Genomic DNA, 25237 nt, shown 5'->3' with positions numbered 1-25237 from the left:
TTTTCGGGTCAAAATCGGGTAAAAAACGGGTCAATCTCGGGTTTTCGGGTCAAATATGAGTTTTCGGGTTGCTGTGTCAACCCGAATCCGACCCGATTTTTAAAACGGGTTGATTTGTTCAAACCGAACCCGACCCATTTCGGGTTCGGGTCAACCCGAACCCGGATTTTTCCGGGTCAGTTTTGGGTCGTGTCAAAAATTGACACCCCTATTTAATATCAATGGAGAGTTTGATACAATAAAGTTTGCCCTTTAAAGTTTACCTCAGATCCTTATTTATAGATGAGACTAGAGACAAACTCTATATAAAAAATAATACTGAATAAAAATGCATAAATTTTTAGAATACGATCTGATAAAGTCTTGTAATAAAATAAAGATTTACTGGCTATGGTAATTAAATATAAATTATTACTTCCCTAAATAAAGGGATAGACTAATTGCATGAACTTGGCCGGCCCTAATGATTTTGGATATATAGATGCATATTATATTATTGAATACAAAATCATAATAATAATAATAATAAACTTTAGATGGTTTGATATTTTGATTATAAATTTTTTTATAAAAATAATTTTGTTGGGATATGAGGATATCCTCATCAAATATTTTATTACGATGGATTTTAGAACTCCTAGTGTTTTTTTGAGGAGTGTAATATAAATTATTTACAAACTGCACTCATCTCATAGTAGATCCAAGGGCTCTAAAATCTATCATAATTATTTCTTATATGATATCCTAACATAATTTTTTTCCTTTCTAATCATGTTTTTATTGTGCAAAAGTGACATATTATAACAAAGTAGATAGTTTATGATCTTTATGAAAAATATTTTTTATAATAAATTAATTAATTTTTTTTTGTTATTTTTTTTAAAGTAATTTTCTTCTATTTTTAAACTTTCAAGTCACACAACATAGATTTCATGAGTATTGGTTCAATCTATGAAAAATCAGATTAGTTTTTCATTTTTATGATTAAATTATTCCTTTTTATTAGATTATATAAATAATGAATAGTGCAAAATTTATTTTATATACAGTTTTATTTGAAATTTTGTAACATTAATCTTTATATATATTTCTAAATTTCATTCATTCTAATTATTTTGTATGCAAAATAGGTTAGTCAAATTATTCTTTTTAAAAAGAAAAAAAAACATTATAGACTAACAAAATTAACAAATGATGAGTACAAAGAGGTTTATTCATTCTTTCTCTTTAAGAACTTTGATGAAGGAAATTTATTATTTAAAGTTAGAAATTCTCCCACTATATATCTTCATACCAAGAAAATGGAATGATTCCCATTACTCTTTTTGCTTTAATGTAATAGTTTACATTCCTTTATGACTTTGAAGAATAAATTAGCTAGTGAAGTTAAAAAAGAGTTCAAGATTCTTAGGCCATTCTGAGGTCAATGTTGCTTGAACATGTATGAGAATAATGCTCTTTAATTTTCAATATTGTAAAGTGCATTAGAAGCTTATTTTTAGATTATTTTTGCCCTTGATAACATGATAATTTATGTAGGATTTTCATAGTGAATAAAGTTGATGATCTTGATCGATCAATATTATTTTTTATCAATCAGAAAAGTATTTTGATGATTCAGAAAACTTTTCTGATTGATCATAGAAATTACATGTTCGATCAAAAAGATCGAAAGAGTTTTCTACCTAGTCAAGAAAGTCAAAAACATTTCTTAATCAACCATACAAGTTGAAGGGTCATGATTAAAAAGAAAAAAATCACTGGTTATGATAGTCATATTTGGTGTCACAAATCAACCCGATTGTACACAGAACATTCCAAGACACATGTAAAAGTTTTTAAATGCAATAACTTAGAATATTATATCTTTCAGTTCGAGTCAGAACATGTAGAATTTTAAATTAATTTTGGAGGTGTCACATTTAGGAATTTTTATTGCGTCCTCCCACCTAACGTAGAGATACGTCCTCCCAGAGCTAAATTCGCACTAAAAAATGAGAAATACCGAGCAAATACCGAGCAATACCAAACAATAACGAGGAATATTATCATGTGAAGACCAATACCGAGTTATACCGAGCAATACCGAGCAGTATTGCTCGGTATTGCTCGGTATAACTCGGTATTGGTCTTCACATGATAATATTCCTCGTTATTATCAAATAATACCTAGCAATACCGAGCAAAAACCGAGTTTTTTGGCGGTGGGAGGACGTATCTCTACGTCAGGTGGGAGGACGCAATAAAAATTCCACATTTAGACTGCTAAATTTGCAAAAGCTATGAAGGGCAAAGCCTTCATGGGCCTACAAAATAGGAGAAATTTCAGATCAAGCTATTTTGATTCAAATTTAGTTAGTATAGGCTTTTTTTGCAAGCAATTTTAATTTAATATTAATGTAATACATAAACAATCAATCAAAATATGTTTTATATTCATCTTAAAATAAATATAATAGCTGTAAAATTCATCTTTATCACACTTAATCAAAATATTCTAACCTAAAACTACTCCTATAAGAAATTGCTCTTTATTTTTTAACAATAGTAGACCAATTAAGAATTAGTTAGCAGAAGCATTCTAAAGATCAACTTTATTATTTCATAAGGAAAACAAAGGTGGCATAATGTTTTATATTCCTTATAAAATTGCATCTTATTAATATATGATTAATTATTTAAGCAATGCACTTTCTTTCTTACTTAAAATTATTAAAAAAAAAAAAATCTTGGACAAGAAGTGTATAGGAAGACATGATGATGAGTTAGTGGTCCATTGATAAAAACTTGAAAATATACCAAAATGTTCTTGTCGCCGATCTATAACCATTGAATAATCCTTTTGTTTCCAAGAAAAAAAAATCTCAATATCTTTAAATCAATATGGTATTGTATTCCACAAGATAGTATTGTCTTTCTATAGTAGAGAATTCATTCTCTTTCCAATTTTCTATCTAACCAATTTACTTTAAACTTTGAATTCAAAATCATATATAATGGAAGTGAATCTAATAGGTTAATGGTTGACCTTAAGGATTTGTGATTAGAAGATCATGTGACACTAATCAAGGTAATTTGGAAGATGAGAACACTAATCAAGGTAATTTGGAAGATGAGAATGGCATCTAGAGATAATGCAAGATGTTGCTAAGAGGATTCCAAATTAGAAATATTGTTGTTCTGAGGATTTAAGGATGATAAGAGAGCTTAAAAGGCATCGAGTGAATTCTCAATAGCCATATTTTGAATTAATGTCAATAATGTGAGGAGTTAAGGGATAGATATCCCAAAAAAATTACAAAAAGGTGCCATAGAGATGAGCTAGCTTCAAAACCTAAGAAGATCATTGATTGCACAGTAATTATGACAAAAAAAAATGATGACAGTTAGATAATGTCAATCCACATTTGTGGCTTTGAGAGTGGGTATTATATCTTTTATTTTTTTTAATTATATCTAAATCAAAATATTCAAACCTAAAATTATTCTAATAAGGTACATCTCTTTATTTTATAGCATTAGTAGAACAATAATTAGTTAGTAGAAGCATTCTATAGATCAAAATTCTTATTTCAGAAGGAAAGCAAAGGTAACATAAGGTTTTGCATTCCTTATAAAATTGCATCTTATTAATATATGATTAATAAATTGAGGAATGCTTAATTTATAAGAAAATAAGAAATCTTAGATATAAAAAAAATTAAAATTAAAAAGAAAAACATAAAAGAAAATAAGAAATCTTAGATAAGAAGTACATATATAGGAAGACAAGATGAGTTAGTGGTCCATTGATAAGAATTTGAAAATATAAGAAAATCTTTTTGTCACACTTTGTAACCATTGAATTCTTTTGTCTCCAATGAAAAAAACAAAATCTCACTATCTTTATATCAATATGGTATTGTATTCCACAAGATTTGTTTTTCATTTCCTATAGGAGAATGTTTATTATCTTTCCTTCTTTTTCATCTATCTATTTATTTAAACTTTGAATTCAAAATCATTTCTAATGAAATTAAATCTAATATGCAAAGGTTGACCTTAAGGCCAAATTTTGATCAGAAGATTAAGTGACATGGATTGAGGTGATGTAGAAGCTTAGAATGGATTTCGAGAGAATGCATGATGTTGCTAAGAGGATTTTGAGCCCGGAACATTGTTGCGGAGAGGATTTAAGGATGACAAGCGAGCTTTAAAGTGATCTTACACCAATTCCCAAGAGCAACTTGTCAAGTGGGAGAAGTTGAGGAGTTAAGGGCTATAGATCACAAGAAAGCTTGCAAAAGGTGTCAGATATATGAGCTGTCACGCCCCAAAATCTAATTTGAAAGAATTATTCTTTATTAAATTATGGTGCGTCAAACAAGCTAACTACAAACTTGAGAACAATAATGAAGATAGCTTGATAACGCCAATCCACGTTTTTGGCTTTGAAAGTGGGTGTTATATATAATATTTTTTTATTCATAATATTCTGTAATGAATGGACAATATTAATTGTGTGACATACTATGCTAAAGGGTTGGCATTTTTTGACCGGCATACCCTACTTTATGAAGGAAATTTTGATGGGACGTAGTACATTTGTTTGCATAAAAATCCTTCTTTTTTATATAGGAAGAGTGATTATCGTGCTTAGAGTTTGAAGTGTATACCCCAAAAACATGATTAAGAGAAGTTGAGGAGATTTGATGACTCGTTGGGATCAAAATGAGCCCAATGAGCCCAACTAGAGTCCCTAGGGGACCACTTGCCCTAGCCTATGGGAGCCACTCACCCTAGCTTGTGGGGAATGGCCTATTCAATTGGGGCACTTGCTTGAGAATGGAAGATCCGTCACCCCATTTGGAGGGGGATTATTTACCTAATCATTAGGAGAGTCTCATGTATATCAATCCTAAGATGCTAACTTCGTTGGCAATTCAACATTCTTTTAATGAGATTATTGATAACTCCTTTTGACTACTTTCCCCGGAGAGCTATTCATGTGTACTTAGCGGTATTTTGACATGTAGTATCCAAAAATCTATAGCCATCTTATCTTGTTTTTTTTTTTAATTTTTTTTTTTAATTTTTGGTGTCTAGGTGTAGTCTTTTCTATAACACCCAAAATTCTATTAATATAGTGACAAATGACTACTTTGGGATATATATATAGTAAACTTTGGGATACATTATGCATTTGATATAAAATCTCATAGCTTCTCTCTCTTGAATATTGTTTGTCCTTTTTTTTTTCTTTTCTCTGCTTGGACCTTATGAGTCTTGCAAGTATAGCAATGAACATATATGAATTCAACATGAGGAGTTGAGAGAGAGCATGGAGTTGGAAAATTAGAGAGAAAGGATATTCAAGGCTCCTACGTATGCATTTGTTTAGTTTTCGCTATTAATGAAATGAAATTATATGCTTGTTTTCATGCTCCACACATAATCTGGCTTCCCCCCTCCGGCAATCACAAACTTTAATTTTCTTTAAATGATGATTCACATGCCATATTTTTGGTATAAAAGCATTATCTTTGAAGAGAGCCCGTGACAAATCGTATTGAGGAAGAGTGGCCACAAAAAGATGGAAGATAAGGATTGATTAGGGTTAGTTGTTTTTGTTAAGCTCTTTATTCTTCACAATTGTTGATTATTACATTCCACAAATCAAAATCATCTACCAAAATTTTGAAAGAGAAAGTACAATAGTCTCACAATTATTCATATGTGGACAATTTAGTCTTATAGTATCACATTTCTCCAATTTAGCCTCGTGACTACAAAATATCAATCATAGATAATCTCTCAGTTAAAAAAAACTGATATACTAACACTCGTAGCTCTTGCCCATAAAGGATAAGCATGGCTAAATATTTTAGTTGCATCATGTGTATTTCAGCATTAGAAATGAAAAATATTTTATGTGATTTAGATATCAAATCTCTTATATCCTAAACATGTATAAAATTTTCTAGATTGCTTCGTTACGTTCAGTTTGATTATAAGTTTTTTTAAATCAGAATTTGGATGGTCACTGATTTATATTCAAAAGTTTCTAAGTCATATTTGCATCTAGATTTGTGCCTGATCAAAACAATTTTTAATGACATATATATCAGAGATCACTCGCTTCAAATACTAAATGATCACATTAAATAATGACAGTACATTTATAACCTCATAATATTTTAAATCTTCAATAGAAATAAAACTCCACACACCTTCACCATCCAACTCTCAAACATTCTTATGACATATTGTGCTCTTTTTTTATTTTTACAACTTTAGAGAATTACTTGCATAACTAGAAATGAAAAAATGGACAATATTTTTTATCTCTACTCATATGAATTAGCCACTAATTAATATCCTTAATCACAAAGTTCAATCAATCTCGTTTTATTAGTTCCTATATCACTGTTAGCTTCTTCATTTGATAGATTCTAAGATAACTCATTTATGATTTCTTAAACAATACATGAAGATCTCACCATGAATTTTCCTTTCTTTATGCTTTACATAAATTCTTTCAAGCAAAGACAAGAAAATAAAGAAAGAACAATAGATAGTGTGGTCATTAACTTAAAAGTAAGCATAGCACTTTCAATGGTTCAGCTTATCTGGCTTCCAAACTTTTTTGTATTTTCTTTTTGAAGTTTTGCTATGTGAATATTGAACCAATTCTTTTTTCCTTTCTGTTTACTTATTGTGTTCCCATGTCTTCTTGCATGCCTTGTCCTCTTTGTAACCATAATTTCCACATAGCTTTAGGAGCTAGGCATGAAGTCTTCATGAAAAACTATATAGGTTTAACAGTTCATGCATACATGGGACATAGGGTTCCTATCATTACAATTTGAGTTATCATCATACTTTAATAAAATCCACTACAAGAAAATGGCTTGTTACTGGCAGACAAAATCCGCCAGTAACAATGGAAATCCGTCGGAAATTTATATTTTCTGCCGAATTTTCTGCGAAAATCCATTCGACGGTTATTCACGTGTTGAAAAATATAAACTGACAAAATTTTTCCCTCAAGTTTAAGTAAGCCAGCGTAATTTACGCCCATGATTCTGCCGGTAATTTCTGGCGGAAATTGCGCCGTAATATAAAATTTACCGGCGAAAAAACCTGTGAAATATATGACAGTACCGTCACAGCAGAATTTACGTCGGTAATTCCACCATAAAGTTACCGGCGTATATTCCGACAGTTACTCCGCCGCTTTTTTCCAGCACATGTATGTCCGCCGAAAAATCCGACGGTAATGACAGTTTTTCTGTAGTGATCTTAGGTTCACCTAATCCTTTCTATCACTCTTGTTAATTTGTCGTGTCGTTCCAGTCGCAAATCAACAGTACTCCCATGATGAACATGTGATGATCAAGTGAAGCTGATGTACCTTACTATTTCTGAAGTAAGAAATCACTAAATGTTCTTTCAAAATACTTATTATATGCCAACAAAAGTAAAATTCAGTTGTAATTAAGCTGAATACCCAACTTTATATGCTGTCATATGTTGTCTGTCTTATTCTGAAGATTTCTTAACTTATTTGCTTCCATTTGTTGGGAGGTTATCTGATGTGCTGTAAAGGAAACAGATAAACAGCTTAGTAGCAGATCTGCAGCAGATTTGTTTTCAGTTCATCTTTTTGATGACATGTACTTCAACTAATAATTCTCCTTTTGAGTTATCAATTAGAATTTAGATGAGGTTTGTTTATCAGAAATTACAGCATTATACGTTTAAGAATTTCTGAATAAGTTTATATCAGTTGTTGTTGGTTTGTTGACTGTATTACATGTGCTTGGAAGCTTTAAATCATTCAGAAAACTGTTTGGCTTCAGCTCACTTTTTTAAAATACTATGAATTAATAAGATGAACTATGGTTTAATTTTATATAAAATAATGATAGAGATATATGATTAAAAGAGAGTGAATAAAATGAAGCTTATTACAACTAATCTAAAGAAACAAATTGAGTTCCATAAAGTCAAGTCATGCAAAATAATCAAACCTCTATTGAACTCGTATTAGGACTATAAATGAGCTGAGTTTGGGCGAGTTTAGCTTTATGTTTGTGATCTGCTCGTATTTGAAATTATTCGTGAAGAAAGTGTTCGTTTTTGGCACGTTCAAATTCATCTTCTTCTTTTTTTCTTTTTTTTTGAATTATAAAAGCAAAGGCTGTAAATCTAAAGATAAAGAAAGGAGTGTAGATAGTGAGGCCATTAACTTAAAGAGCTGCACTTTCAGTGATTTGAATTTCCCCGGCCATCCAAATACTTTTGTTTTTCATTGGAATTAAATTAATAATACATTCCCATTCGTTAGAACGGCTTGCAGACAAACCTCAGGATTGAAGAAGCAGCAAGAACAATAAATAAGATAACTGCAATGGCTTCTTTGATTTTGTCAAATCCTCCTTTTTGTTGTTTTGCAAATCATGAGGGCTTTGCTCAATTTTGTTGAGTAAAATAGATCACAAGTGCGAGATAAATAAGAACCAACTAACAAAAGAAGCAAGGCTCTACAGAATATGAGAATACAATAAAAAGAATATCCAATAAAATTTCTACAAAGTTCCACCAAAAGAATGAGGTAGGCTCAGATTAAGGCATCCAAAGGGGGTAGAACATTTGCCATCATGCAGCAACAGACATGATATGAATGATTTATCTTGAAGAAGGCAACCTTTGTTGCTGGGTTGCACATAATCAACAAACCTGATTGGATTTTGATTTTGCATCATAGCTCAGAGGCCAACAATGGCCTAAAAAATCTGAAGTGAGGCAACCAAAAACCAATGTTGCTTGCAATTCTTCCAATATGCTGCCAAAATGTGTCAAAGGTGCCCAAACATCTGGCACCCAACCAATAAGGCTTCATATCGGACGGCTTTTAAAAAACTGCTTTAAGAAGCAGTAAGAAAGTCATCCCAAACGAAACCTAAGTCTTCCAAAACATTAGTGGGATGATTATTAAGTAGCAATCCTATCATTGCAGAAACTCATCATCCATTGCTCAAATAGTAGTTCACCATCTATTGGCCAAAAGGTTTGAAGTTTCATTTGGGCAGCTTATAGGCAACAATGGATTTAACCTTAACCATCAATGTAGTAATGGAAGAATGATTGCCATTGAAAAGTTTTTCATTATAACAAATACTTTCCATTCCATTTGGGATCAAAATATAAAGAGAAGGCAGAGCCATCTCCAATACAAAAGTTAAAATCAATTTTAAGTGGAAGAACCACCTTCCTGATATCCTTCCAAAAGGCTGAAACTTTAGAATTATGATGTGCTCAAATGGAACCATCAGCATTAGCACATCAAATAAAGAGGTTTTCAGAACATCTTAACTTTGCTAATTATTTTGAGAGAAGAAATAGACTTAAGGCTAGCTAGTTCCATCTTTTCTCTAAATTTGGTTGTTTGACTACAGAAAAACAAATGAATTTTCTTAAGAGTCACCTCCATGAAAGAAGAACCGAGGTCAATGACGCCATCACTGGTAGAGTAGGTGTTTGGCGGAGTAACTAATCCCTCAACGGGCCTAGCAGCAACCAGGCCACAGGTGCCGGGCCACGCCACGCACTTATTTTCTCCTCACATAAGAAGTCACACCGCTTGAGAGATGAATCGAATGTGAGTTGGGGGGTTCCCAACCACGCACTCTCACCAACCCAGCTAAGCTCGAGGTCAGTATAAAGCTACAAGACAAGACTTAGGATAAAAAAGTTATGTCACATATATAAGAACAAAATCAGAAACATGTGGTGATCAATTAAAGTTGAAAATCCTTTTTGTTGCTGAAGCTGAAATCACTAAATGCTCTGTTTATATATATTATTTTAGAGAAAAAACTCAAAATAATCGATATAATCAAATTAATCCTAAAATATGCCATTTTTTTATTTAATCCCTCGACTATACAAAATTGATCCAAATGATCCCTCAGGAATTAATCTTATATAATTCAATTTTGCATCCTAATTTTTGTCAATTTCTATATATAGTCGAGTGACTAAAATGAAAAAATATAATACTCTAAGATTAAATTGATGACACACAAATAGTTGGAGGTTATCTTAGACTTTTTCTCTATTATTTTATAAGCAAAAAAATAAAATTCAGCTTTATCTTTATATGCTCTCACATGTTGTTAATCTTTTTCTAAAGATTCCACCACTTATTTGCTTCCATGTTGTTGGGAGGTGATCTCATGTGCTGTAAAGCAAATAGATAAACTGATTGGAAGCAGATTTGTAATAGATTTGCTTACATTTGATCTCTCTGATGACATGTATTTCAACTACTAATTCTCTCTTTAGAATAATTAATAAGGTGAGGTCTAATTATCAGAAATTAATTAATCAATTAGGTGAGGTTTAGTTATCAGAAATTTCAGCATCACTCTCATTCAGTCTATATACAATTTCAAAAAAGATTTGTGTTAACTTTAAGGTGTTTGCATTATTTTATGTCATTTGTTGTTGGTTATTGTTTCTATTAGATTTAGGCTTCGTTTTGGATAGTTTTTTTGCTGCTTCTTAAAGTAGCTTTTTAGTACAAAAATTAAATTTTTTGTACTAGAAAGCTACTTTAAAAAGCAATAAAAAAATCATTCCAAACGAAGCCTTACTTTGAAAATCTAAATCATTTTTAGTAAGGATTAGTTTGGGGTAGCTTAAATTTTTTCTATTTTTGGTTTCTAAAACTTCTTTATTAATCATAATTTTAAAAAGAACATTTCAAAAATAACTTTTTTACTACAAAAATTTCGACAAACAATGAAAAAGTTTCGAAAAACCCACATTATTTTTTAACTAACTACTTTTCTTATCACGAAAGCAGCCGAAAATCTGTACCAAACAAAGTTTGAAGCTGAAGTATATCTAATAATAGACTATTGTTTCGTCATGAAATATTTGTAGTGATAGAGGAATATAAAGTTTTAACATCTTTATTCTTCAGCACACAATCAAATAAAAAAGAGGATGCAACATTCATAAGAGACACCAAAGTTTTTACGTGAAAACCCTAAAAAAGGAGAGAAACCATTGAGTCTAGCCCAGTTTGAATGAATTCACTAATGTTTGCAGTCTATTACAAATGAGGTTCTTCCCTGGGGGACGTAAAAGTTTTTCATTATAACGAAATTAACTTACATATTACTAAAAGTTTTTCATTATAGGTTTAACAGTTCAAGCATACATGGGACGTAAAAGTTTTTCATTATATCATCTAAATTAACTTGTATTCATCACTAAAAGTTTTTCATTATAACGAACCGGTGTTGAACCGGATGATGTAATAAATACAATTTAGATGATATACAAATAATATAAGATTAACTTACATATTACTAATATCTTATTAATATCTTATATAATTTTAAATTTAAGCATATTCAATCTTTAAATTTAATTTAAATTTAACAAAAAAATAACTTACAAATGAATTAATAAGTTTAATATAAATAATCCTTAATTTATGTTATATATTTATATATAATTTATATTTAAAATTTATATATTAGATTCATATTATTATTTTACATTTATAAATTATTGAGGTTAAATTAAATCATTTATTATAAATAATAAATTAATTAATTAATATTTATGGTACATAAAAAAACGACCGATTCACCGGTTGAACCGACGGTTTCGGACAAAACCGACCGGTTCGAAGCTAAGCCGATTTTCAGGTTGAACCGAACTGGCCTTTGGACCGGTTCACGGTTGAACCGGTCGGACCGGCCGGTCTGGTCCGATTTTTAAAGCATTGATAATTTCATCTTAAACAAATTTTTAAGTATATTTCTTCAAAAAAGAATATCAAATATATTTCTCCAATTATGTATGCTACAAGGCATGTTAAATCATAGTAAAATGATATTGCAATATTTTCTTCAAGCATGTATTTTGAAGCTAAATGCATTGCTGCATGCTTCCCATCAATTAGGGATGTCAATATTTGGCATGACCCGAAAGCCTGGCCCGAATGCGATCCCAAAAAATTGAGTTTGATCGACCCGATAAAATAACATGTTGGATTCGAGTCCTATTTTTGAACCCGTTTATAATTCGGGTCAGATTCATGTCAACCCGGCAAACCGAGCTTGATATGCTCACCTCAGCCCTTGTCCAAGCGTAAGCTGCGTAACGACGTTGGTGACATTGCCGCTGTTTGTTGTAAGCATAACGCCAATGCTACTGTCACTACCTGTCGCTGCCTGCCGGGTTGAAAAACTTAACCCATTTATAAAATCGGATCGGGCTCGGGTCAACCCGTTTATGCTCGAGTCAGGTTGGATCCAAACCCGATCCGTTGACCCAAATTGACACCCTACCATCAATCAAATGTAGAACTGAATCATCAAACGATGAGATTACATCATACATAGCTTAACAATGCCATTACTGCTGCTCAAACTGTGGCTTGACTCTCCTAAATCAAAGGAAAAAATCAATTCCTAGTACTAAAAAAGTAGTGAAAAAAAGGAAAAATACAAATCGCTAGTCTCAAATTCCTCAGTTGCCATGGCAATGACTCTCCATCCTGAGCTCAGAACTGCCACCAAGTTTCAGAGGCCATCTTCATCGCTGCTTTCTCCAAACATGGCTGCCATTTTCAAGGCTAGCTTCGCCGCCATTTCGCGTCTTTGGAAATCTGGAATCAGCCTCAGGTTCCCTCGCATATTGCCGATCTCAGCCATTAACCTTTCTAGATCATCATAACTGAACTGTAAATCTTCATCTAGCTCAACTGCATCAGCAAACCCTTGTCCCTGAACATCCGAAGTTGATGGCTCAAGTTTTTGATCCTCAGACAGGACTTTAACAGTGTCAGATTCTTTTACAGTAGCTGCTTCAGATGCAAAATCAGTATTGGGTGGATTGTGAAGGTTGCCAGAAGCTGAATAGGCTTCGGCCCTAACTGCGGCTCGATCAATATTGTCATTACTGTGGATTAGATCACCATTGTTTACAATGTTGCCTTCATCACCTGCTCCTGAATCCTTGTTGCCTGCTTTAGGCATACTGGATGAAGCTCCTGGATCTTCTGTGGTATCCCAAGGTTCATCAGCACCTCCAGATAAAACTTCATATTCAATCTCGTAATCTGTGTCCTCATCTGTGAAATCTATGAAGAAATAAGCAACGGTTAGTATAAATAGCAGTGTCCTTGATAAAAACCAGAGAATTCGCTTGTTTGTTGATAATTGGCCAAGGTCCTCAGAGCATTTTGTATCTAATTGTGTCAGCAGGAATCATCATAAAGTTACCAGCTCTCTATGTGAAATTGCAAACCTTAAACTAGTTTGTACCAAGTTGATCAAAATCCGAAACACAATGGCCGAAAGTCAGCGAAAGAAGATTCAGGGTACAAGTTTGATTAAATGATAACATGGATGAAATTTGTGCAAAATAAGTTTAGCACATGTAGTGCTCAGAAAGATGATTTATTATTCTGTACGGAGTATGGAGGGTGTCTAGAGATCAATAAAGATGTGCCACGTCACTCAAAAAATGTATCGCGCTCGGTACCGCTCAGTAACCGGACGGGAGAACCGTCCGGTGTCTGCACAGAATAATGGCTCCAGAATAATAGCTCTAGAAAGATGGAATAGAGAGCTGAGGAATTTTTCATGTAGAGTAGACAAAAATGAGAAAACTTGAGAACGAGTACTGCCTTGCTATAGTTCTAAACTTATGGTAATGCAATTTATGTTAAAGTTGTAGAAGCAAAAATCAATTTGAGATTATTATTTTCTCAACAATTTAACCAAATCTTGAAATAATAAATGCAAGGGGAAGATGTTCGACAATAAAGCTGAGATGATTTATTTTTATAGGCATATAAGATCAAATGATACTTAAATGTGAAAATTTTGAAGTACAATACACCAATTATATGGAAAAATAGGATATGGGTGATGATATGATTAAAGTTAAGTTAGTTAAGATAGATTATTGTCTCTAAAATACTAAGTGATTAGAGAATATGATTGAGACCTACATAAATTTCAATACAACAACAATTAGATCACTATCAGTGTCCATCTAACTCAATGTTTAAGAAAAACTAGTCTTTCAATGATTACGCAGCACATTTTTGGCTCGTTCATTAACCGAGTCAAATATGAGACAATATTTAGGCTTAATTTAATAATCAAAACACAAAAATGATTTTGTCTGTTTGCGTATGGCTAATTAAAAGCTCATTAAGATATATTATTAAATATTAAATACGTGTAGTTTCCTTTGGGTGAAAATAATGTAAAAAATGAAATCAAGGTATAGTTGTATATAGTGTTAAAAAGGTGGTGCCTTTGTTAGGTGAGGGCTCTTATCTTTTTTTTTTTTTTAATTCAAAATAATGAAAATCACTTTTCGCAACCTATGTAGACGTTTGAAGGAATATACTTAAACAAAACGGAGTTAAAACATTGTGTGCATTGAAATGGGAAAGAATGGAGAATGCAATAATAGAAATGGCACTTAATCTTGCATATAGTTTATCAAATTTATCATAGCTAGGCAAAGTTTCCAGAGGGAATATGTTACTGAAAGAGAGCATCTACTATGTATCTGAACTGTAAAAATGAATGGTTAGTTGAACCAGCCTTTGAATGGTTAGTACTGTAAAGCTAGTCTCTAAGGACTGTAATAAGTTCTTCCATTTTACCTTCCTTCTCAACAAGTTGAGGAAAGTTGATCATATTCCCAGACTTCAAGATCATTCCAGGCCACATATGGGCCGCAAGAGCTCCATAAAGACGCTCTACACCTTGAACATCACCATCAACTGATAAACCTGTCAGCAAGAAGGAACATATAAAAAGCATAGTTAAGTAGCATTAAGATACACAAAGAAGCTCTCATAGGTATTGTAACCATGCTTTCAACAAGTTAAAACTTCGAAACATTAACAATTGTGGTAGAATTATCAACAGTCCAGGTTGAAATAAATGACAAAATTGCATAAGTGGGGGGTGGGGGGGGGGGGCGGGCACATCCTTCCTATTAGACCCTGATGCCATGCCATTGCAAAGCATTTTACAAATGAATAATTGCTATATATCTTCAATAATTGACTTATGTGGGCTCCGAAAATTCGTGCCCTAGTCTCACCGCTGCCCCTTTCTTTTTTTTTGGTTGTTGAGGAGAGTTTAACGCTCAAGTTCCGAGGCAAATTATCAAAAAGCATATTGGGTTTTGAAGTAAGACACTACCAAGAGATTTCATGCTCATTTTGAGAGGACTTTATAATATGTTTTCAAGTTTCCTATAGGCGCAAGCCCCTATAGTTAATTACCCCTCCCGATCATGAGTGAGAACTTCCGATTAAGGCTAGTCGTCAAACAAATATGTAGTGTCCGACGTATAGCAACAGCATGTTTAGGTATTTAAAATTTAATATTTAAAACCAAAAATTCACCAATTTGCTCTTAAAGCGGATGGTGGGGGTAATGATGATAGACCCGATAAATATCTCATTGTTACGTAGTCCCGGGTCATCATGATCCCTAGTCTACTTAGTCAGAGGAGGTAGTCAACCCAATCTGACAAAAGGATCCTTGTCGACAGTCATGAGTTGCTTTATCCAAGGGACAATAGACCTCGAAGACCTAATATGAACGTACAAAACAAATATCTCGATCGATGCCGCAATCGTATATTTATTTGACAGTTCTTTTCCCACATGCATAATGGCACATACACGAGTACTTATGGTTATCACTGTCACGCTAGAAAAAGCATGTACATGGCCTACCCACCTTGTAGCGAACTTTGCACCGGATTCCCTCTCACCACTAGAGAAAAATGTGTATAGGTGATTTTCCAGTGAGCCACGAGCATCGAGAATGGGACTTGATATTTTGAGTTTGGTGATCATCATACCTTAGCGACGGATGAAACAGTGATGGTGACAATGTCGGTTTCGAGGCAGCGAAGATGAAATTACACACAAATCCCTCTCTTTTTTATTTTTCTCTCTTCTTTCTTTTTCTTTTTTGAATAATAATAATAATAATAATAATAATATTAATAGCATCTAGTGATAGAGGGACAGGTTTGGGCTGAGTTAGTAGATTGGGTTTGTTGTTTTGAATGGGTTGGAGCTATTGTTGATTTGGACTATAGAAAAGCTGTTGTTTTGATGCGATAAGGGGATGGAAGGCTTAGGGAGTGGAGGCTGTGAGAGATCCAATTAGGTAGATGGAGGCCGAATCTGGCAAGGGTAAGAGTCGGATCTTGTTCGGAGTGTGCGTGAGATGTTCGGTGGATTATGCAGGTGGAAGGCTGGCTTTGGCGTGAGGAAGAAGTGGGATCGGGAATTGGTTTGCAGAAGTGATGGGGTCGGCTAGGTCGATCAAGATCGACACATTAAAGGAGGGCAATGGAAGGCTCGGTCGAATCGAGTGGAGGAAGAGGCATTGAGGAAGGATCTGCAAGTTCCTTCTAGGTTGGGTGTGGAGGATTCGACACTAGAGTTGGGGGGTGGAAGATGGGTTGTGTTCTATAAGCAATGGCTAGGTCCACATGCAGGGAGGCTGAAGATAGGATTGCTATGGGTCGAATGGCTCGTGAAGTTCGCAATTCTGTAGTTGGATCGGCAAGAGATAGGGCAGGGTATGGCGGCCTCTAATGCATGAAGGATGCTCGTGTGCGCGTGGAAGAAGAAGAATCGAATGAGAGAAGAGTTGCTCGGGCTATAATAGCGAGAATGGCAGCGTAACCAAGGCGAGCTCGCTGGATTCGCGAGAAGCGATGCGAACTGCGCCTAACAGCAGGTAAGCGAGATTTGTGCAGGTTTTTAAGCAGATTTTTTGGGATTTTGACTAGGATTTTAGCAGGTTATGTGTAGATCAACAACTTATCAAAAGAGTTTCTTAAAAAGGAAACATTAACTAATCTATATCCAATATGTCAAACAAATCATAATGGTTCGCGACTGAATTAAATATTGATATAGATTGTTAGTATATGACACAATGATAAGATATGGGTATCCTTGGATGGAATTTGGCTATATTAAGGTTCCAGCCATACAAAAACAAAACAAAACAATGAAAGAGGAGAAAAGACAAGATTATTCCTCGCTCCCTTGATCACATATGTCAGCCAAGCAAATGATTAAAAAGGTTGGCTGCATTTATCTTCATACAGTTAATGGAAACTCCTAGGTTAAATACCTTTAGCATAGCTTGGAGAAAAACTTACATTTGTCAAAGTCCACATTGGACGCACAAGCCTCAATATACTCTATATTGCGCTCAATACACCACTCCATGCATGATTTTTTTATTTCTGCAGATGGATCTTCATTCCCCAATAGGCTGTAACTCTCAGTTTCAATAATGCCATAATCCCAAAATTCAGGATGAGGATCTTCGCTCAACTCGCCTTGCTTCTGTAACCGCCTTCTGTATTCTGCATGGGCATAATGACCAGGCACAAGGTCTGCCTTATTTCCAATGCATAAAAGAATTTCAAAACTCCCAATATCAATTCCAGTAACCCAATCCTTAAGAGTAATAAAAGAAGATTCCTGCAAATTAATGAAGTTATTAGTGTTTGACCCCCTTAACCTGTCAAATAGCTTATAATCAGATTGCAAACAAAGAAATTATAAGTTTTAAAATGATGATAATCCAAGAAAGAAACAAAAAGAAAGATTCTAACATCACTCATGTCAAAAACCATCACCAATGCTGCTAATTGGTTCGAAGCTAGCAGCCTTTGTAAAGAGATCCCATTATCAATATTAGCTGTCCATATGGAGAGTTCCGCAGAGTAATATTTAGTCTCAAGATTCCACCTGATTAGACAAATCATAAAATACCAAAGGATAACTCATGGGTAGGCATCAAATGTTGCCAATTAGGAATATAAGACTAGCACTTCTATCACCCAAAATTGCTCACCCCTGACAAAGTATTCCTGAAGATAAATTAGGTATCTCTGGAACATCTATTGAAAGCAACCCTGCAAACAGAATATTATTTATCGTAAGCTTCAAGGATCAGAACAAGCACCAGTCTCCAATGCGTCCATTCAAACACCGCTTCAGAAAATTACAGTTATGACATTAAAAGAAGCATCAAAGGTGAGATTTCTTGTCTCATAAATAACAATTAAAGCACGAAAATTAAAGACACAATACTTGGCCTATCAAAATACACCATGTACATATAGTACGCGTACCGATGCCTGAACACCAGAGATAGTTTTCATGTATGGAATTTGCCAAATAAAAAAAAAATCAGAATATATGAATAACCATCCTATTGAGTGCAAAAGCCGCATACCCCACAAGTTTGATTCTGGATGGTGAAATATTCAGAAAAAAAAAAAAAGATTTAGGATACCAATGTTGATTTATAAAAGATATGAACAAGTAAGAGATCAAACAAATCACCTTTGATAATGGTATGAACATTGTTCAAACAAAATAAGAAATACAGTGTGCAATGCCTTTCATTGCTACTAAAAATTTATCCAATTTAAAACAAATTGCTAAATTATTTGTTGCGCTTTTCCTGAGTATTTGTTGCGCTTTTGCAAAAACTCAACAAAAGCGCAACAAATATTTGATCGAAGAGATATTTGTTGTCCTTTTGTTGCGCTTTTGCTGAGTTTTTCCAAAAGCACAGCAAATACTCTATTATGGTACATTCATAATTGAATATTTGTTGTGCTTTTGCTAAGAATTTAAAAAAGCGCAGCAAAATGTCAGTAAAAATGCAGCAAATCCGGACGGTTCTCACCGTCCGGTCTCCGCACAAAATAATTTCTCCATATATGGGTACATCCCTCTACTACATCATTCTTCAATTTATTCTTCATAATGTTGGCACACATCCATCTAGTTCATTTCTACAATACTCAACTTAGCTATTTTTTTGCTGCACAACAATTGGATGCATACAACATAAGGAATATAATTATAAACTTACAGTTTTATAAAAATTATCTTTAAGTCTACATAATTACTCCCTTATCATAAAATATACTCCTAAGGTACTTTCCCATTTAACCATTCAACCTGAACTCCGGAAATTATATTCTTCTGAATATCATCATCCTTTTATATCATAGATCTAAGATACCTAAACCTGTCACTTAGGTATTACTTTATCTTCAAATAATATTGATTGATAAGCGTTAATATTACATTTACTAAAAGTGCATATCACATGCTCAATTATTCTATTATAAGCTCTCTATCGTCTACAAGATTTTTCATGATTATAACTTTCAAATTATTTCAAGGGATGTCTTGACAATTAAATTCATCTATGAAAAGCATAAACCAAAGCATATCACTTGGCATACCTTTTTCTCCACATCTAATGAAAAAAATATAGAATCAATGTTAATCCTTGATTTAATTCTGCAATATTAGGAACTCATTAATCACTCCATGATTACTTTTAATACAAAACAATGTTTTACCATAAATATCTTTAATAACTTACAACATATACTTTAGGCGCACTTTTTTTCATTGATGCATACAAATTCAATTCATCTGGCACATGATCATGTTTTCTTGATATCAATAAAAATCATATGAAGATTATTTCTATGCTTTATAAGCTTGTTAAATAATTATCTTAGCGGAAAAATCACTTCTGTAAACCTTTCAAGCATGACATTAAATTGATTCCTCATAACAAAAATAATTTATCAGTTCGTGTTTTATTACTTTATATCATAACTTCATTATATGAATCATAAGTTTCATTTTTTTTTTTTAGAATTATCATATTTTGAATAACTCTTTTGTTCTTAAATATTGATAATAAAATATTTCTTCTCCAATCATTTAACATCTTTTAAGTCAGCAAAATTATATATAAAGGAATTGTTAACCGAGCTATTATAACATTCCATATAATTCTCTAAATCTCATTCAAGTAATAAATATGCATCTAATATTTTACCTATCTAAATTTTCTTCAAAGCTATTTTGGATTACTTTATATTATTATTTGTTAATTATGGTCTTCCAATAATTTTTTTTCTTTCTTAAAACTCTCATTAAATAAAATTTTATTGCATTTTTATCCTTCATTCATAGCTTCATCTTTCACTAAAATCATATTATTATCTAAGTATATTTTAAGTTTATAGATATCTTATATTTCCTTGGCCATTTTATCTATTTCAATTTCTCCTTCCTATTATATAAATTTAATTACTGCTCTCTTTACAAAAACAAAAGCTTTTTTTATAATTATTATAAACCTCCGTAGCATTTGTAATTTGCTTCTTCAAAAGAACATTTATTTTTCTTAATTGCATCCTTATTCCACCAAATGTCCTTATACATATATAGTCTATTTCTAGACTCTAGTAAAATTTTAAGCTTTGTTTTCTAGCTGTAGAAAATTTTTCCATCTAATTTTGGCTTCTACTTGCTATGGATGACAAGTTTTGTTCTTTGATTTTTGTAAGAGAACCCCTCTAGCAAGCTTTGTGTCTTCTTCCTACTACAATGGTTCTTTCATTATATATCCATCAACATCATATTGGCCTAACTAAGATCTATGGTTGTGAATAAGGAGAGTTTATTTAAAAGTAAGAGTAACGACATAGTGTTCATCAACATTTGTACATCCCCAAAATTTACACCCAAACTAGCTACTTAACATCTAAATTCCATCATATAATTTTGCTACACTTGCTCTTAACTTACCTTAATCAATCATATAAATTGTCCCTATGTTATTTCCTGATGGCCATACCCTTTCAGCTGAGCAATCCACCATGCCAAAGCAGGGTAGCTAAGTTCAATAGGTCAAAAGGCGACCATATCATGAGTGTCATGCCTGAATAATGTAAAACAAGTCTCTTATTGGTCAATCCATACATCCAATGTATATAAATCGATTGTCCCATCATAATTAAGAATGTACATCTAGACAGCAAGATCACTGTGTCGATCTCTGATTCCAGACTGTTGGAATTGCAATTCAAAATTGTTTCTTGCTGTTTCTATAATTCCAACGGGTTCTAGCAATTGTAAAAGGAAACATTGGGTGGCCAATGGCTGGAAGATCTGCAGGAGATGGCGGAGAGGATCTACAATAGTTTCCTAGTTTCTGAAGGAAGGCGACAAAGTTGTACTAACAGAGAATTGAAATATAGCCAATGACTTTGATAGCTTAGGGTGGGCCAACAACTGCAAGGATATGAGAGGAGAGCAATAAAGACGATTTAAGAGAACTGAAATTGATTTCTATTACAGGAATCAAGCATGTTTATGAGAAATTATAACAAGAATTTAATTAAATTCAAGGTTATCCCTCTTACTAACTCAATATAACAACAACAAGCTTTAATCCCACTAAATGGGGTTGGCTGAAAAATTTATCCATACTAAATAACTACAAAATTCAAGAGAAATTTTATCCTTTCGTAAACTAATCCATAAAATAAGAATGTTTAAATTTAAATTCAAAATACCAATTTATCAAAACATGTTTAAAATTCACCCAAATCATATTGTCATGTGGATCACCATCCAATGGTCCAATTTTTTTGCCTCTCAATCTCCATCGCCATGCATGTGATCGGCAATCCATATGGCCTATGCAATCTTAATGAATAGATCATTAATCTTGATGGTATGATCTAAAAATTAACAATGCTAGCAATCTCCATCAAAGGATTTAATCATTAAAATTTTAATGCTCATGATACCTCATCTCTAAATGATGTAATGTCCAAATCAAAATCATGAATGATCCCATCAATCAACCTCTTGAATTGAACCCTAGATCACTTTCCATTCACTATTATTGAATCACATTTCCATTATTAATCTTTCCAACATTAAATGATTTATAATCTTCCTTAATATCCTTAGATTATTTTCCTTTTGCATTTAATTCTTGCAAAAATCAATAGTTGGTCTTTATATAATCATTGTGTAATCAATTACCATCTATCAATTCAAAGGTCATAAATACCATGTAGCAAATCTAAATTAAGGGGATCTTTGGAATGCAAATTTAATTAGGACTTAACCAAGAATTAGAGTTTCTTTGGTGGAAATATTCAGCAAGGATTTATGCTAAATCTTCCTAAACAATTTTTTAACAAAATAAATGCTATGACTACTTGAATCCTATGTTAATCCAACTTTAGGCTAAATCTGGGATTTAGTAAATATTGGAGGGAAGTAGGATTTCAAATATTTACACCAATTCTCCTCATTATGCTTCTTCTTTTCCTAAATTTAATTCCCACACCTTATAAGCATTTATCAATAATTTACTATGACTTGTCCATATTTAACATCTATCATACCATGCCTAATTCTGGATTTAACTCCTCTAGGATTTACTAAATCTAGATTTATAAGATTTATTTAATCTTAGTTGAATCAAATCCTATTTGTTGCCAAACAACACCTTAGGGTAAATCTTACCAAACAGTTTCTAGGGTATGAAAACCCTACTTCTTGGTTAAATCTCATTTTTTTCCTTCCCCAATTTGGGCTTTCATGGGATTTCATAAATCCTAGGGGAGAGGTGTTCGGATTTTGACATAGGGTCCTCTGTCTATTGCTCCTTTCCCTTGAACTCCTCTGCCCTTTGTATTCTCTTCGCTGCTGTGCTGGCTACTCACAGTTAAAACGCCCTTCTAGCTTCTTCATCATGCTCGACTCCTCTATCATGCTCATCAAAGACCAACTAGCTGTAACTAAATGATCCTAACACTTATCCTTCTTGACTCGTCTTAGTGCTTCCGCATATTCGTTATTTCTCCAACTATTTTGGATCAAGTTCTAGTTTTCATTGCCTATATATAGCTCCTTTGCTGAATAAAGACCCATAATGAAAATATGACACTGAATATTGATAAAAATGAAAAGGTACAAAAAGTTCATTTTGATCGGTTGTTATCTGCTTCTGTAGCCAAATGTCAAAATTATCAGAATAATACAGATCCAAATCTAAGTTCGCCTAACACTGAGAAAATGGAAGAAAGTTAAAAATTTACTAGAGAGGAGTGTTCTCTTGCCGATGTTGGGGCAGCCAACGATGAGGATGCCCGGCTTGCTCTGGTGAGAGCTCATAGGACCTTCTTCCTCTGCGTCCATCTCCCTCCCCATCGACACGGATACAAAAGCTAGAGACTTTAACCCTAATCCCGATCTCTCCTCCTCCTCCTCCTTCTCTAATGTATTTTTGTTCATAAATTACGAGATCAACGCGCTGGTTGATTGGGTAGAAGAAGCCCCTTGCCTGCCCAAGTTGACCCTGGCCCGAAATTGGGCCCGGATGGGTTAAACTTTTTTTAATTACATACACAAAAATTTATCATTTACAAAAGTAACACTCTTTTTTTCTTTTTTCTTTTTTCCAATATTAAAATTCACAACAAAGTGTTTGCTTACAAATTTTTCTTTTGTCAAATTTCTGGCAATTTAATCATGACACATGTAAATAATTTAATTGAACAATTCACAAAAAACAACATAGCTGTTACTTTTGTAAATATTTGAATTTTAAGTGTTATGTGTGAAATTCTTCATATTTTTTAAGTTAGGTTAGCCTTGTGAGAGTGAAGAGACGGGAAGAAAGGCTTGAACGAACAGAGGAAATAAACGGAAGAGTGAAATTATTATTATTGTGTATCAAAGTACATTACAGGATATCTATATGTATAAGTAACAGTGAGAAGGAAAAGACAGAACAGTGTATGTGGGACAAAACACATGACTGCTTATGCTTATATTCTCCCTCAAATTATGCATTCTGTGATTGAATGGATATTTTGTTACATAAATATTCAAACCGAGAAACCGCGAACGGCTTAGTTAAGATGCCTGCGATTTGCTCCTGTGACGAGATGTGTTGTATGGAGATGTTATTGTTGAGGATGTGGTGACGTATGAATTGAAAATCAATCTCGATGTGCTTCGTGCGGGCATGAAACACCGGATTCTTCGCTATTGCAATTGCAGAGATGTTGTCACATAGGATCGTGGTCGGTGTCTTCTGTGGTAACTGAAGTTCGTCGGCGAGACGTCGTAGCCAAAGAACGTCTGAGGTAGCTGCCGATAAGGCTCGATACTCAGCTTCAGTCGAAGATTTTGCTACTGTAATTTGCTTCTTTACCGACCAAGAGATCAAGTTTGGTCCCATGAATGTACAGAATCCGGATATGGACTTGCGATCTGTGTTGTCCGAGGCCCAGTCTGCATCAGCGAATGTGCGAAGGTTGGTGTCGCCGGCTATGATCGGTAGACCATAGGAAACAGTTCCTTTAACATACCGAAGTATGCGTTTCAGTTGTTGAAAGTCTCGGTCGGTCGGAGAATGCATTTGTTGACACACCTGGTTAACTGCAAAAGCAATGTCAGGTCGTGTGATGGAAAGGTATTGAAGAGCACCTGATAGCCGTCGGTAGAGAAATGCATCGTGAAATGGTTTGGTGTTTGGCAGTTGATGTTTGGATGTTGGAGCTATAGGTGTAGGCGCTGGTTTGCAATTTGAGAGACCAGCTTCCTCAAGTAATTTCTGAGCATAATGTGCCTGTGATAAAAAGAATCCTTTGTTAGATCGAGTCACTTGAATGCCGAGAAAAAGAGAAATTTCTCCTAATTGTTTAAGGGCAAACGCGGATCTGAGTTCGGCGAGGATCATTTGAATGTGTTGTTGATCGTTTCCTGTCATAATGATATCGTCAACATAGATTAAGAAGTAAATTCGGATGTGAAGTTTTGCAAAAATAAACAGAGATGGATCGGAACGACTACACCTGAACCCGTTTGATTGAAGTACCATTGTGAGTTTCTGAAACCATTGACGGGGCGCCTGTTTGAGACCGTAGAGAGACTTGTGTAGCTTACAAACGGCATCCGGGCGGAGAGGATCCTCGAAGCCTGGAGGTTGACTCATGTATATATCGTCTTGGAGGTCGCCGTGTAGAAACGCATTGGAGACGTCTAGCTGTAGCATGGGCCAATTATGGTTGATTGCAAGATTTAAGAGTAAGCGTATTGTTACCATTTTTGCTACGGGACTAAAAGTCTCGTTGTAATTCTGACCGAAGATTTGAGCATATCCCAGTGCAACGAGTCGCGCCTTGTATCTATCGATTTGGCCATTTGGAAGTTGCTTGATTTTGTAAGTCCATTTGCATCCAATAACCGGTTTGTTGGCCGGTTTTTGTACAAGTGTCCAGGTTTGTTGTTTGAGAAGTGCTT

At 33.7% G+C, this 25237-nt stretch overlaps 2 protein-coding genes across 2 annotated transcripts; both read right to left on the bottom strand.

The window, feature by feature from the left end:
• Nucleotides 1-11885: 11885 nt before the first annotated feature.
• Nucleotides 11886-17954, bottom strand: LOC110094105. The gene is made up of 4 exons (XM_028700857.1): nucleotides 17695-17954; nucleotides 17233-17560; nucleotides 14693-14821; nucleotides 11886-13147 (listed from the first exon to the last, which is right to left on the bottom strand). Exons 1-4 carry the CDS (start codon nucleotides 17845-17847, stop codon nucleotides 12588-12590), a joined length of 1170 nt encoding a protein of 389 aa, XP_028556690.1. The 5' UTR covers nucleotides 17848-17954; the 3' UTR covers nucleotides 11886-12587.
• Nucleotides 17955-23774: 5820 nt separating this feature from the next.
• On the bottom strand, nucleotides 23775-25040 carry LOC110094103 (uncharacterized mitochondrial protein AtMg00810-like). Its single transcript, XM_020819254.2, has one exon. The coding sequence runs from the start codon at nucleotides 25038-25040 to the stop codon at nucleotides 23775-23777; it is 1266 nt and encodes a 421-aa protein (XP_020674913.1).
• Nucleotides 25041-25237: the final 197 nt, after the last annotated feature.

The sequence above is a fragment of the Dendrobium catenatum genome, unplaced genomic scaffold (assembly GCF_001605985.2).
Source record: "Dendrobium catenatum unplaced genomic scaffold, ASM160598v2 fragScaff_scaffold_142, whole genome shotgun sequence".
NCBI lineage: Eukaryota > Viridiplantae > Streptophyta > Magnoliopsida > Asparagales > Orchidaceae > Dendrobium > Dendrobium catenatum.
This window is presented reverse-complemented; position numbering and strand designations above follow the sequence as displayed.

What these genes read in the sequence shown, in the direction of transcription:
- LOC110094105 (XM_028700857.1), bottom strand. Translation starts at nt 17,847, where the DNA reads ATGATTTGTCTAATCAGGTGGAATCTTGAGACTAAATATTACTCTGCG. An exon ending in TGGTTTTTGACATGAGTGAT is followed by an intron (nt 17,561 to 17,694) that starts GTTAGAATCTTT and finishes ATTAATTTGCAG; the next exon opens with GAATCTTCTTTTATTACTCT. An exon ending in CAATGTGGACTTTGACAAAT is followed by an intron (nt 14,822 to 17,232) that starts GTAAGTTTTTCT and finishes TCTTGCTGACAG; the next exon opens with GTTTATCAGTTGATGGTGAT.
- LOC110094103 (XM_020819254.2), bottom strand. Translation starts at nt 25,040, where the DNA reads ATGGTAACAATACGCTTACTCTTAAATCTTGCAATCAACCATAATTGG.